Raw genomic sequence first — 14,835 nt, 5'->3', positions numbered from 1 at the left:
CAAAGTCACTTGTTTGAAAGAGACATTCAAAAAAGTAATCATAAAATATAAAAATAAAACAGCTATAATGATACATGTTGAACTCTAGGGCATATCATATACTTTCTTTGCTCCTTTTTTGTGATGACTAATACAGTTGCCATGTGAGAAGAAATTTGTATACAAATTAGCACTCAGCTAAAACAAATCCCTGTATATCATAAGAGAAGAAAAATCAAAACACAAATTGTCAAACTCCATCACAATAATTTTTCTATTCCGTCTCTGAGAACTGCAAAGATTTACATTTCCCATATCACTTCAAACAAATAAAGTAAGCAAACAATGTCCTTTGCTTGTGCCGTGTCTTACTAAGAGAAAACAGATACCTTTCACTGCTCTTGCAACTGCAGCAGATTTATACAATCTGCTCATCAACTTAATAAGGTACAGATTCAGCTTAGCTATTTCAGATTGGCAATTTTGGCTCAGAAAGTAGATATCTGACCCTGGCAGGAGGACTAAGCTTCATTCAAATTAGTGTTTTTCCAGTAGGTGGTATTTAAGTAAGCAGGAATAAAGAAAGAAAAGGAAGTTCAAACGTACATAAACCCTGCATTCAGCTGCCCTTCAGCCTACAGAATATCATGCCACATCTCTTACTTTCCAGGAGCATTCCCAAACATCAGCCTCTAGCCTAGTCTTAACAGGACCTCCAACATCACCACTCTTGGAGTTTAGCAATGGCATGGCCATGAGGCCAATGTTGAACTAGAGGAAGTACAGATTTACAGGAAATACAGAGGGACAAGATTTGCCCTACGTGCTGCTGTTGAAGGTATGTAGCACATCGCTCCTGATCTCTTGATTGAGATTTCTATATCCAATCATCATGACATGTAATATGCATTAATTTGAGCATAGAAAAGAATTTTGCTTTCTACCAGACCTAGAGGTTCTCAGGGCCCCATCCTATGACAACTTATAGCTGATAGTCAGCACATGCCTGTGAACATGGGAATGAGGGCTTTAATTCCCCCAGTCTCCACAGGTCAAGGATGTAGTCTCCTACTTCCTGAACAAGCACTCTAACCCTGGAGATTTCCTTCAAGCATTTTCAGAAAGCGACTGTATGGAAAGCATTGCATTTAAAACCTGGTAAAACTTCACTCTTCTCAGAGAGATTGTGAGAGGTGGCAAGAAATTGTGCCAGGTACAAATTAAACCAGAAACTAAATTTTGACACTTACTGTAGAATAAAAAAGACAACTTGATAAGTGTATTGATTGGAAAAATTATTTTACAATTATAAAATGAAGTTTACCATGCTCTCATAGGCAAGTTTTCAACTACTGAGCAAGATCAATCACTTGCATCTTTTCTCAATTCTCCTCTTTAAACCAGAGCTGGTTCTGTATTTCCCACAGACCCAATTGAAGTGACCCACTGAACATACATTATTCAACAGAAAGTTCTACAGAAGTCTGACAGGTTAGGTTGTTGACATACTTGTTGTTTAGTAAAGATTACATCTACCTCATGTATTCTGTAATAGGAATTTTAGGAGAATCTGTAAGAAATTTGATCTGACAATCTTTACCCTGAGAGTATTTCACAATAAATTGTGATTTCTGTTTTTGAATGAAATGGTATCTATATTTTGCTGTACAAATGTCAAACCACACTAACTGTTTAGGACTCTAGGTTTTTCTCTCCTTTAAGATTTTCTGAAACAACGAAACATCCATTGGTGACTGGATGTATTGAAGCTAAAATTGATAATTAATTAGATAATTATAAAGTCAAACATCTAACCCAGGTAATTGCTATACCTGACATTTTTCTTTGAGTTCTTCACCTTTTTCTATCCTCTGGTATAAATCACCTTATCTGTATCTCCAGATGACAGCTTTTAAAAAAACCAATATATCTTTTTTCCCTCTGAAAATATCATCTACATCTTTCTGGAACTTAATTCTAAAGATGTTAATTAATTGGATTTGATCTACATTAATAATATAATTTTCATTTTTCCTACAAGGAAACCTTCTAACAGCTTTACTATATAATACTAATCTACTATAGAAGAGTAGATTAGGAAGTATTTCTTTATTACTTTAGTGGCTTTTACTATGTAAAACTTCAAACACATTTTCATAAGGATTGTTGAGAATGCTTCACACTTGGAAATTCGTTTAAAGGGAACCAGTCATATGACAGTCATCATGTCTGCTCATGGTAGCAAGCAGAAACTAGTCGTCATTACTTCAGCAGAAACATTTAGTAATTTTAGAAGTTTTTAAAGGCCATTTTTTTAAAGGCCCTTTGTTTTTGTGATCTATCCCCATTAATGTATGCTCATGAAAAGTCAAAGTAGCTGTTAATAATGATATGTTTCCAACACATGTAGTTCTGGTGACAGTACGGTACTAGTATATAATTAGCATATCCATGGTAGCTTCAATGCAATGAATAGAGATAGAAATAATAGAAATGCCATCACTCTTCCTCAGCATGAGTCTTCAACATGTCTTCAACATGAGTATTAAAAAAATCTTATCAATGTATTTCAAAGCTACCACAGTGGTGTTGGGTACTTAATCTCCCTGAGTTCTGTTACCTGTGCCTGTAATATTTCATTTGACTGGACGTGGCTATCTGCAGCACAGTCTCCTATTAATCTGATCATAAGGCCATTTCTTCAGCAAAACAGGGCCTTATCCACTCAGAGGCAGAGACAGAGAGCAAGTCATACAAGTAATTTTTGTTTTCATTTATTTCTGTCAGCCAGGTCATATCCTTCCTTTCATAAAATTAAAGACCTTCAAAGCAGACAATTCCAAAGTTATACAGCTAAGATATTAAATCTGAGATTCAAAAAGTACCACTTTTGAGAATTCAGATATGTAAGTGATGACAGACTAATACCAGAACTAAAATAATTCTAACTGGAAAAGAATTGAAGCAGTTTGTATCAGCCAGAAAGGAGATGTTAATTGCAAGGCTGTCCAAGCCCTTTACAATAAGGGGAGGTAAGGGGAAAGTCTTACATTTTTTTCTTTAATGAGAGTAGAAAGCTCTTCTTGTTTTCCTCTCATCATAGAAATTACTAATACTTTATATGAATCACACAGGCATTCAAAGAAGAAAAATGGCATCTACTTAAAGAAACTGCTACGACATGAAAATCCTTGTCAGACTGAATTTATCCATATTGGAGAATTACATACTAAGAAAGTCATGGAATATAGACAAAAATTACAGAAATTTGTTATTGGAACACAATTTCTTCTTTCCCCTCGATTTTCTCTGTTATAAAAGCAACTCAAATCTCATGAGAAAGCAAGGCTTTTATGTCTCCCTTTTACCCTGCTTACAGACAAAAGGAAAAAAAATCAAAATTCAATAAAAAGTTTCTTGCTGCAAAATTAACAAAATATTTACTTTGAACCACATAAAACCCTTTTCTACCAGCCATTCAGTTGAAGAAATACTTTCACTTAGATGTCTGTAACTGATAGCGCTGCCTACAGTCAGTATGTGAATCAGAGATCAGAACAGATAGTGACGGATTCTTACATGTTTATCCAAAGACAAAACCCTTCTGTTTAAAATTATCATTAGAAATCAGAAGCTTCTTTAAGCGAAGTTGATTTAGTGTTGTATAAAACAGTTCTAGGGTATAGATAAAAGCTGATCTTTAGCTGCTGCCATATCTCTGGCTTGGGTGATGGGATCTTTAAATTAGTGGTGCAATTTGTGTCCTTTTGCATAAATTAATATTATTATTGTGTTCCACTGACTCTGAAAAGCACTGATAATTAGTGCCATGCAAATGAAATGTAAACTTTTCCTGACATTTTATCTTCTTCTATTTTTATTCAGTCAAATTGCTCCCCCAAAACTATAGAAAGACCTTTCTCAAGAGAGTCTCATTTAATTCCACGGCATGTGAGACATTCCTTTTTTGAAAAGGCAAGCAGCTGATATAGCATGCTGTAGCACAAAAGGAGTAAGTTAAAATGCCAAAAAATATTTCCAGGGAAAGGGAAGTCAAAATATAGTGATATATGTCCTGTCACTTAAAGGCCACAACCATCTTGTTCTGGTTTGTGATGACATGATGCTATAAGTGATAAAGGCAATTACAAACTTAGGAACTATACTCCCATCCTATTATCTCTTAACATGTAGAGAGTGTTTAAACATTTTTTTGGCAAGCAATCAATGCATTGTGTAGCATGTGGTGCTCTTCTTATATGAACTTTCAACCTATAAGCAAAGTTACTGATATATTTGGTAATAGTTTCTGAAGCCGAATGAAGGAATGTTAAAACAAAGAGGAGTGACAGAAGACCTCTGGGAGAGGTGTTATTCAAAGGACACTTACTGCTGTTTGGATTGTCACCTATGATATGATGCCGGCCGCTCCAGTACCAAAGCAGCAATGTAGCGTCGCGAGACCCAGACACGATGTAGCAATCGCCCCCAATGTAGGACTCCGACCTGGCCAGGCAAGTCACGACATCCCAGTGGCCAAACACAATCTGAGTTAATTTTCCTGGTGGGAATGCAAATTCATGCAAATTCAGTTTTCTAAGGTACTAGCAGAATTTAGAAATCATTAACTATATAATTATTATTCAGTTCAAATGCAACTTTTGTTTGGTGTCCCATAATTAAAGTTCACTAAATGCTACAAGAAGATTAAAAAAATCACAAAGATTAAACTTTTTTTTCCACCTTTTTTTTCAGTCTTGTTGAAGGCTGTCCTCTGTGGCAATCCATAGTCTAACCCTTATCTCTAAAAATCAAGGCAGTGCTGTAGTCACTGAATATTAAGTGGAGTTATGGCTCCAACAGTATTTAAGCAATGGCATTAGAACACTATTTATGAATTTCATGAGTGAGTGATATGCATAAGACTGTACATGAACTTTTCCATAATTGTGCTACATTATCACGTTAAAAATGTGTATTTGTTCTATGTTAATGTCAAACTAAGGTTTACTATGCTTATCACCTCCTCCTTTCTATTATTACAATTAGTTTTTAGCAACATACTTAGTGACATTAGGCAAAGTAATCAGACAAAGGAACAAAATATTGGTTCCTGTAGCAGGATATTCAACCTAATTCTTTACTACATGAAATAAGTAGAGCTAGAAATAATAGATCCATAAAAATATTGTAGCAAAAATTTGGTTGATTCTTTTGACATGATAAATTTCCTGAAGATAAATATGGTTTTCCAAAGTTGCTATTAATAAAACTGTATTCCATTTTCTTTTACATCCCCTATCTTCCATTTTAAAAAATCTTAAAGTTATCATGCTGAAACAGTAATGAAGGGTTTTACAAGCTGCCCTTTACCATTTATTGACATGTAAGCACAAGTATTAGATATGGTACTATTAAGACAATAGTCTTTGTCCACTTTGTGACCTAGGAAGAACCAGAGAGCTGTATTTGAGGTCACCTGTTTCTGTGGAATAAACTCGAAAGCTCTTGTCCCAGAAACCGCAGATAAGAATGTAGCGATTATCTGCCGTGACCACGAAGCAATGCGCGTTGATCTGGATGCTCTGATCCACAAGGTCTGTGATCTGACGTTTGTTCACACCAGAGTTATTGGCTGTAACGAAATGCAAAACACATTTTACATGTAAGCCATTCCAACACCTTCCTGTCATCCATTTACAGGAGAAAATGAATACATTTAACTTTCAATGAACTGTGAATATGTTGTTGAGTAAGCATTTTGAATATGAACATTTAGAGCTGTCTATATGGGTGTCAGAAATACAAAATTATTGTGAGATTGCTAGTTCCCCTTTGAATTAGAGATAAGATTTTACAGGAGATGACAATTTCTTATAAGTTGCCTGATGCACTGCATAATATGTGGTAATAATTTTAGCGCTCTGCTGAAGTAGTCTCTCAAAACAATCTGAACCAGGGGAAAGTGGCAATATGAAATCAATACTAACAATACTGCAGAGAGCCAGTTCTTACTGGTTGCTATCTCTTTCACAAATAACCGCTTGTATTGTGTGGCCTTGACAACCCCACACCTTCAGATGATTAACCAGATTAAAGACATAAAGATTCAACAAATGAATGAGGGGAGACCTTATTGTGGTCTTCATCATCCTCACAAGGGGAAGTGGAGGAGCAGGTACTGATCTCTACTCTTGTGATCAGGGACAGAACTCAAGGAAAAGATGAGAAGCTCAGTAATGAGATGTTTGCATTGGATATCCGGAAAATGTTTTTTACCCAGAGGGTGGCTGGGCCCTGGAACTGGCTCCTCAGGGAAGTGGTCACAGAACCAGCCTGAGAGAGTTCAAGAAAAGTTTGGACAATGCTCTTCAAGAAAAGTTTGGACAATGGTGTGACTCTTGTGTGAGGTCCTGCACAGAGCCAGGCATTGGACTTGATGCTCCTGATGGGTCCCTTCCAACTCAGCATATTTTATGATTCCATGACTCTATTCAAACCTAATGTGATTTTCCAGTGCAGGCAAAGTAAGTGTTATCATCTGGTCCTCTAGCAGGGACCTAGGCCAAGGACAGTACTTTAAAAAGAGGTAATGACACTTAGAAACTCCCCCAGACTGAGGGAAAAGGAATAGTTCATGAAGAATGCCACCCGACTGCCAAAAGGAGCTGGTTAGAAGGATACTAATGACTGGGAACCCACAGCTAATGTGCTCTGTCCTCCCTGTGACACAGCAGACAAGATATGGCAACACCATAAACGTGTTCCATCTCAGTATTAACTTTCTGAAAGCTGAGTATATAATCTATGTTAATTTTATCTACTCAATTCAGTCTCACTGGAGAAGAAGACATTTTTTTACTTGACAAGTCATTTCACACTGTAGTAGTTGTCTAAGTGCTAGACAACTCCAGAGGAGAGTTTGGCTTTCTACAATAGTTATGGGGAGAATTTTGACAACTAATTTCAGTTACCCAAAGTTAGGGAGGTAACAATCACACTGAGAAATATGTTTCTCCTAACATAAGAACACAACCTAATGAAGACAATAATCTGATTTTTCCCTATTTTTTGCTATTCTACTTAAAGTGCTCACAACGGCATGAATAACAGATTCAGCCAAAAAACCCCTAGATTCAGCCAAAAAAAACCCCACTCCATTCTATTTTAAAATTGCTCATGGAAGTTAATATCATGTTTGCATACATTCTAAGAACACATATTTAAATTACCAGACCCTCTATGTCCATTAGCTATTAGATAATGAATAGCAAATTACTCAAATTTCCAGAACAGATGGGCACAATAGTTGTGCCTTAGCTTGTGAGAGAAAAACTAAAGAGAAAACCACTGTCATTATATGAGATCAAATGAAGCTCACAGAATAAGTAAGTAAGCTAACTTTCCTGAGGTAATTCTATGTAAATCTTTTGAACATGAATATTGACACAGAAAAAAATAAAACTTTATGTCTGACTATGTTTAAAAATGTAATTTTTTTCTCAACAATGCTACAAACTTGTCCTTAAGAACCTTTCCTATCCTCAATTTCTGTTTCAAATTTCGGAACTCCCTCCCCGCTACAAATCAAATAAGTTACATAATGAAAATTTATGATCATTAGGAAGTCCTGCAATCTAACAATTTTAGCAGATTCTATTTCTCAAATAATTCACTTTTTTTTTTTTTTAAATCTGGATTTAAAAAAATACTATCAATTTAAAAGCCAGTCTTTTCATTATTAAATTAGTATTGACTAAATCCAAATCATAAAGTGAATGAAAATAAATGGATCTTCATCTGCACTGATAAACATAGTGCTGGCTGTAAAAAAATATATGCTATCTCCATAGGACCCTCAAGTTTTATTTTACTAATGTGACCTGATAAGAGAACAGAATTATAGATATGGGTCGACAATTAACTGACTTAATTGGTTGTTTCTTAAATACCAGTTGCTGGTGATGTTAATGACAAATAGCATTCATGTAATTCATTCAACATCAACAGCTAATGCTTTTTAATTCTTCAGGACTGACAAGAACAAATACTTTCCTATTTTCTCTGTTAAATGAAGCATAATATACAAATATAGATTAATCAATAATTTGTGAAAATGCCAATTTCAAATATATTGCTACATTTTCATCTTGACATACCAATCAATGGATCCATTTCAATTGGAAGATGATGGGCTTGATCCAAAGAGTATCCTGGGGCTCCCCGAAGACCTACACATGAAAGGAGGAATAAAGCACATGGAAACCTTTTTATATGACTTTTCTAGGTTTAAAAGTTCATTATTGGATTATTATATATTTTTAGAAAGTAGCTTTTTACTATTTGCTTTATTAATGTCTTAAGATTTCTTTCTCTGTGCTTCAGAAATATGCATTTGTTAATTCTTTGTTTATGTAAAAGTAACTATAAATGTAGAAGCATCAACTTCACAACTTTTGCAGTCACACACATTCATTAAATAACTCATTTAAAATAGTATAAGAGATTTTTATTTTTACTTTTGAGCAGAGATCTTAGCACAGAAAATAAAGTTGATTAGATTAAACATTTTTATGAGTTTCTTGCATATGGAAGCCTGTACATGACAGAAACTTGGACCTTTTCATGGATTTATCTAAAAGTTTTAGATGTAAAAGTGTAAGGTACAGTAAATGTGCCACAATTATTCCTGTTCATTCTATTCTAAGCAGTCCTTAAGATGTTCAAATGTGCATCAGAGGCTGCAAATTTAGTGTTATCTTGTCATGTACAGATAGCATTGCTTTGGCTCTTCTGAGCACCTTCTCTGGTATACAAATCAAATAGTCATTACTGAAAACACCTTTTTTGTCACAAACTACTACCTTGCACAAGAATACCCTCTATAATACGACACAGAGATTTCTGAAGAATAAAGTCCATTTTCTACTACTGCAATAAACAACTGGAAGAGGTAAAAGAAAAGCCAGCTCTGCCATTTTCAGAAAGACACAGCTCTGAGAACTTCCTCCCTTCTTTCTGTCTCTTCTTTCAAAGCCCAAGCAGTTCAGGACAGATCTTTACTGGTATTAACTTAGATTCATCCACTTCTATAATGAGATGTCTCCGTAAATGCCTCCTGCTGTTTGTTAATTCCAAAGCTCTACATACATTTTACAACAAGTGGTCTGTGCATACATTTCTGTAGATTAACTTATCCTTTATATTAGAGTAATGCTTTATTAAAATAATATTATGGCAATAGTAGGAAATTGCTACCCTGTCCTGGATTAGACTCCTGCAAAATAAGCAACATTGTCAAGCAGGATGTAAAAGTTAAGAAAATCATTACAATCAGGTTTGATTCTCTAAACAGTTTTATTTTCCTCTCTTTCTATTATAATATATTTAGAAAATATTCCTTTTTTTAAATTTAGATCAGAGGTTTAAAAATGGTGTGAAACTGAATTTAGGGTTAGTTCATGCCTTGAATTCGAATTTTTGCAACATGACATGTTTGACAAGAGCATAGAGGAAAACTTAAAACCTTACTGTCATGCATCATGAAGACCCACAAAGCTTCAGCCAAACTAAACTAAAGGACTTCAAATGACAGTTTTTAAGGAAGCATTTGAACTCCAGCATACTGTGATATTAATGAGATTAATTCCTTCACAATGAAGTACAGGTAGGAATTTTGGGTTCTCTTGACTCAAAAATCTGATTGAGAAAGGGCTACTCCAGAACCAAATAAGCTTCCTCTAATAGAGGAGACATGAGTGGCGATGGGTATAGAGTATTTGGACAGAATCCCTGAAAAATCAAAGGAAAATAATTAGGAGTTAGCCAATCAATGTTAGTCAAAGGTGTATTAAAACAACACAGGACAGTTTCTGCACCTCCAAATAATTCCTAACACTGGAATCTTCCATTGAGGACATTGTTACTAAATACTTTTAAAAAATGCTGGGTTTTTTCCCCCCTCTAGATTTTTACCTTTTGTTTTAAAAAAATGGGAAAAAGCATTTTTTCCACATAATGTAGTTGCACCTGATGGAGTATAATAAATGTTTCCAGATATTGCAGCACAAGGGCTATCGCTGCAGGAAACTATCTGATAAAATGAAACCTGTTTGTTCCCTCATGCACCTCATGGCCCCATCACCTATTTAGCAATGCTTGGAACAGCCTTAGCACCTGCATGTCCAGGTGACATGGACAGTCCTAATGACAATATGGAGAGGTGAGCAGAGGGGCTGGAAGGGAATTTTGGGATGACCCTGTTGGATGGGCTTTTGTGAGGGAATGAGGGAACTTCTCCTCAGAACAGTTCAGTGTCCAGCTGCTTAGACTTGCTCAGGGTCCCAGATAATCCAACAGCGACCCAGGGGAAAGGTTATGACAAGATCCTGAAATCTCTCTCAAGCAGCAGATAGGGATATACACTCTCAAGCATGTCAGTATGTATTCCTGAAACCTGGGACCTATTAATATTTGCTGTGTCGAGAGCAACAGCAGTCTCCTGAAAAGAATTGTATCAAAAACTGATCCTGAAGTCACCACAAATTGACTGGCTGCCACGGTGATGCGCTGCTGTTAAGGAGAGTGTTTTTAGGAATGACAGCAGGGAAAACAGAAGCTGTGATTATTTGACACAAACCAGAAGAAACAGTAAATTTTGGTGCACAGGCAGGCGAGTGAGCTAAATTGCACTCAAAATTAAAGCGGCGTTGTTAAGGTCTCCAAATTTGAATGAAGCGTGTCTGCAAGGACCCACCTACTGTGTTGTGCCACCGATTGACTGCAAACAGCCTGCTGCAAGTGACTGTCACCACGGCAGGGATGGTCAGGTGGGGCAGCGTGTTGGCTGCCACGTGTGTGACAGGGGAATTGGACGGGAACTTCAGCACCATGATGACATCCTGCTGCATCTGATCTTTAAACATGAGGGGGCTCTGTGGAAGGAAACACTGTTGAGTAGAAAGGAGAAGAGAGCAGAAGAAAACAGAAGGGATAACACAATTAGTGAGGAGGTCTGAGGGAAAACGAGGTTAAAAAAGAGCAGGCAAGCATGTGCACATACAGGGAAAACAACACTACCTGCGCATCTACTCTAGTGATGGAGGAGAGCAAGATCACAAGCTATTGTTGGAACATTACACGAGGATAAATAGAGAATAGGTATGGTAAGGGTTATCATTATAGGGTACAAAATGACCATTAGCATTAATTAGCATACAGTAAAATGTAAAATTATTCAGTAGTTAATATTCATAGAGATATGTCTTAATGAGTTAATCAATTAACACATAATAAATATTAATTCTCTAAACTACAACAGTTGAAAAATAAATTTTAATAGTGAATCAAAAACACAGAGATATTTTTCTTAATGAATTCCTCATATGAAATACTGCATTTCCAAAAACAGACAATTTAATTCTAAGTAAAGCATGTGCTTATTAAAGAGTCTGTAACCTAATAAGGTTATAATAACCTAAGTCTGTTCCATGATTCTGCAAATGACACAATTGTTTGTACGTGGGCAAGGATAGCTATTGAGTACTGGTTTTAAGGAGTTTTTTCCCAGCCACTGTTATAACAAAATGAACTATTTCTAAAAGGTCAAATATTCCTTCATGCTTATCACCTTGAATTATTAAAAATATATTATCTGTATCTTAAGAATGTAGAATAAATATTATCTAAGTTTGACTTGTACACACTTAAAATAATAGAACAACCACTTCCAGATCAATTTCCACTTTCACAGTGTACAGCTACATAAAGAGATTTCCTACTAGATAGATAAAATCATTGAAACTACTGCATGTATTTCTGTTGATTTGCAAAGCTTAAAAAAAACCTAGCTCTAAGGATTTCATCAAAGGCACTCAGGGCACAGAAATCTGTCTTGCTCAGTCTGGCTACTTCATATGATTCTTTGTAAGAAGGATAGAGAAGAATGTGATGGAAATGAATTTTGGAGTTTGAATTGAAACTCAAAATATACATTTCGTTCTCCCGGGGGAATGGGCGGGAGGATTCCAGCACAATTTGAACTCCAATACTTCATTTTTGTCAAGCAGACATTGTTCATAAATCAGCCCCTAACAATGCATCCTTTAAAACAACACAACATACTCTAAGGAAAGCCTGCAGACATTCCCACCACTTGCAGAAAGAAGAATGCAAATATGTATTTATCAAGTTTATATTTTTTAAGATGGGGCCTTCTTATATCATGTTAGTAAGGAAAATCCAGGACTGTCTGAAGATAAAGCCAGTCACACCTCCACCTTGCTCTGCTAGATCCCTGTGATTTGTTGCTACCCAAAGCCAGTACGGCTGAATGGGGAATGGGAGGCATCAAAAGTGTTGCTTTAATGAGTACTTTATGACCTACAAGGGACCCTAAGGTTCAAAGGGAACGCATTCCCAGCCAGCAGTCATGTCTCACCAGGTGCATGGCAGAGCTCCGAGGTGGATGGGGCTCAATGAGCAACTGCGATGGCGTCTGTCCAAAGTTCTGTATCTGCGCCTCCATGGCCTGCGGGCAGAGGAGAGGGACTGTCAGGAGCAATATGCATCAAGGAGAGAGGTCAACACACTGTGTGACAATGCAGGCATATCCCAAGTCAGCCATGAAAAAAGTCCAGAAAATTCACCCGGTGCTCTCCTCCCAGGCTGCAGACTCATCCAAGTGTTAGTATTTTGTAGACAAGCTTTGCTTCTCCTTTCAAGCATGCTTCAGTTAACCAACTAACCATTCTCATCTCCAGTAACTGGCGTTATATGTGAAAATGTTAACCTGTGAGGACATGCAGTTCAGGTCTTGAGAGAGCTTTTGGGGTTTTTGGACTAAAAAGAAGATATATACCTTAATAAAGTCCTTTGTAAGGAGGAAAGTATGAGGGTCTCTAATAAAATAAGCTTCTGGAATCTTAAATGGGGGGAAAGAAAAGAAAACTGAGAAATAAAATTTATGTATTAAATATAATAATACAAAAGTAGTATTTCAACAGCATTAGTAGATGAAAACAAAAAAAATGCCAGAAATTAACCTTGTCAGACACAGTAAGACTAATATAGAAATCTTTCCAATTTGCATACATTCACTGAATATTTATTTTATCCTTAATTTTATTGCATTTTTTCATGGGCTTTCAGGCTTCATGGGTTAGAAATTAAAACTTTGCAATTTAAACACATTCTTTAGGACAAGTCTTATTTCAGAATAAATCTTGACTAATTCTATAGGTAATAGAATACAGCACATATACTGAAATACTTCTGCTACTCAAAGAGTTCATTCAAACAAAACTATATCTAAGATATGTTCTTAAAAACTTTGACAAAAGATTGTTACTGGTAGAAACAATACTGTTAGAGAATACTCCTTATTTTTCAGACAGGTATTATTTTATTTGACCTTGTAAAATTGAGACTAAAGCATTCATAGAAAACTAAACTGTCAGATTTTGAAATGCACAGTGCATTATGTACCTATATATATACTGTAGCCTGAACTACTGACCCTTAATATTTTTCTTGTGATCTTTATGAATTTTTCATTGGCTACAGAGAATTAACATGAAAACCCACCAAAACCATTACTATCTTGGTAAATTTTGTTATTTCCTTCAGACATAAAACAGTGAGAAGCACCATAAATACTTCAGGATACAGAGGAATCCTTTTAATGTACATATTTTGTAATTCCAACCTGTACTTTCCTCCACTTCACAACATAAATTTAAAAACAGATGTCAGAGAGAGATTTCCTAACAGGTCACTGATGTCCAGCACTCCTAATGCCCTAGACTGACAGGGATATAATGGAATACCACAAACAAACATTTGCTGAAAAAGAAACAATGCAAAGTCCAGTCAAGCAGCTGAAGGACTTTGGATTGTAGCCCCAGCACACTTCATGCTGTAATTATATCAGTACAGGTGATTTCTTGTTTGTTGACTAATTCAGAGTGAACTTCAGCCTCCAAGGCACAGACTGTTTCTTGGGAACTTGTGAGCATCTCAGGTTTTATTAATATCATTTAATGGTGAATAAATTCAAAATCACAGATGACTTTTATACAAAACCAACACATTTGTGTGGGCATATGTGTATATGTGTGTATTTGTCCATACAGCAGCTATCTATATGTACCATACAAGCTGTATCTCTTTACACAATGTGTAAATACCTTCACTCATGCAGACATTTTTTACACAAGAATACAAAATTCACTTCAAGTACCATAAAAATAGCATTTTCTATTGCATTCAGAAGGGATTTAACAGAAGGGAAAGGAATCATACTTGTTTGTGAATTTCATTTTCAAAATTACAAATACTAATATTAACAATATTAGTACATATCAGTGTTATATATACTCCCACATATATCTGTTGATATTTTCAGAAAATTAATTTCCATTTTTCAGGGGTTTTTTTCCAAATAATTATCAGGGTTAATTTAATTCTAATTTTTGAAAGAATTCTGTGTTGAAATAGGAGTGTGAATTGTATTTGGCAGCAATAATGAAAAAAACCCAGATCTTCTTCTTCTACCCTTTAGAGTGATCCCTTAAATGATACTTATGTTCTCTCAAAGGAGCACTGAAATGAATTATTAATTTTTTTTCAATGCAGTCCAGTTCTAATTTACACATTTACTTTCATGTTGTTCGGTCTTGGCAAATTCTGATTGCTTGTCTGTAAATTCCACACAAATAAATATTGCTGGCTTTCCCTCTCAGTTCAAGTAGATTTATGGAGGCAATAGAGAAGGAGAACGAGAAGTAGAATACAATAACAAACTCACATGAATTTTTCAGATTATGAGGAATGGACACTCCAAATGTAATTATCAAA

At 35.7% G+C, this 14,835-nt stretch overlaps 1 protein-coding gene across 11 annotated transcripts in view; it reads right to left on the bottom strand.

Annotated features, from left to right (window-relative positions):
* Positions 1-14,835, bottom strand: part of NBEA (neurobeachin) — a 454,524-nt gene that overhangs the window by 11,190 nt on the left and 428,499 nt on the right. For 7 of the 11 annotated variants that reach the window (XM_063149159.1, XM_063149163.1, XM_063149161.1 and 4 more), the window contains 5 exons: positions 12,419-12,508; positions 10,736-10,928; positions 8,139-8,210; positions 5,459-5,614; positions 4,370-4,540 (listed from right to left, as the gene is read on the bottom strand). In XM_063149159.1, the coding sequence (XP_063005229.1) occupies positions 4,370-4,540; positions 5,459-5,614; positions 8,139-8,210; positions 10,736-10,928; positions 12,419-12,508 (682 nt within the window). Of the gene's footprint in view, positions 1-4,369; positions 4,541-5,458; positions 5,615-8,138; positions 8,211-10,735; positions 10,929-12,418; positions 12,509-12,838; positions 12,902-14,835 lie in introns of all 11 variants that reach the window. The other 4 variants (XM_063149160.1, XM_063149164.1, XM_063149169.1 and 1 more) reach the window with 2 other exon arrangements.

The sequence above is a fragment of the Melospiza melodia genome, chromosome 2, assembly GCF_035770615.1.
Source record: "Melospiza melodia melodia isolate bMelMel2 chromosome 2, bMelMel2.pri, whole genome shotgun sequence".
Classification (NCBI taxonomy): domain Eukaryota; kingdom Metazoa; phylum Chordata; class Aves; order Passeriformes; family Passerellidae; genus Melospiza; species Melospiza melodia.
This window is presented reverse-complemented; position numbering and strand designations above follow the sequence as displayed.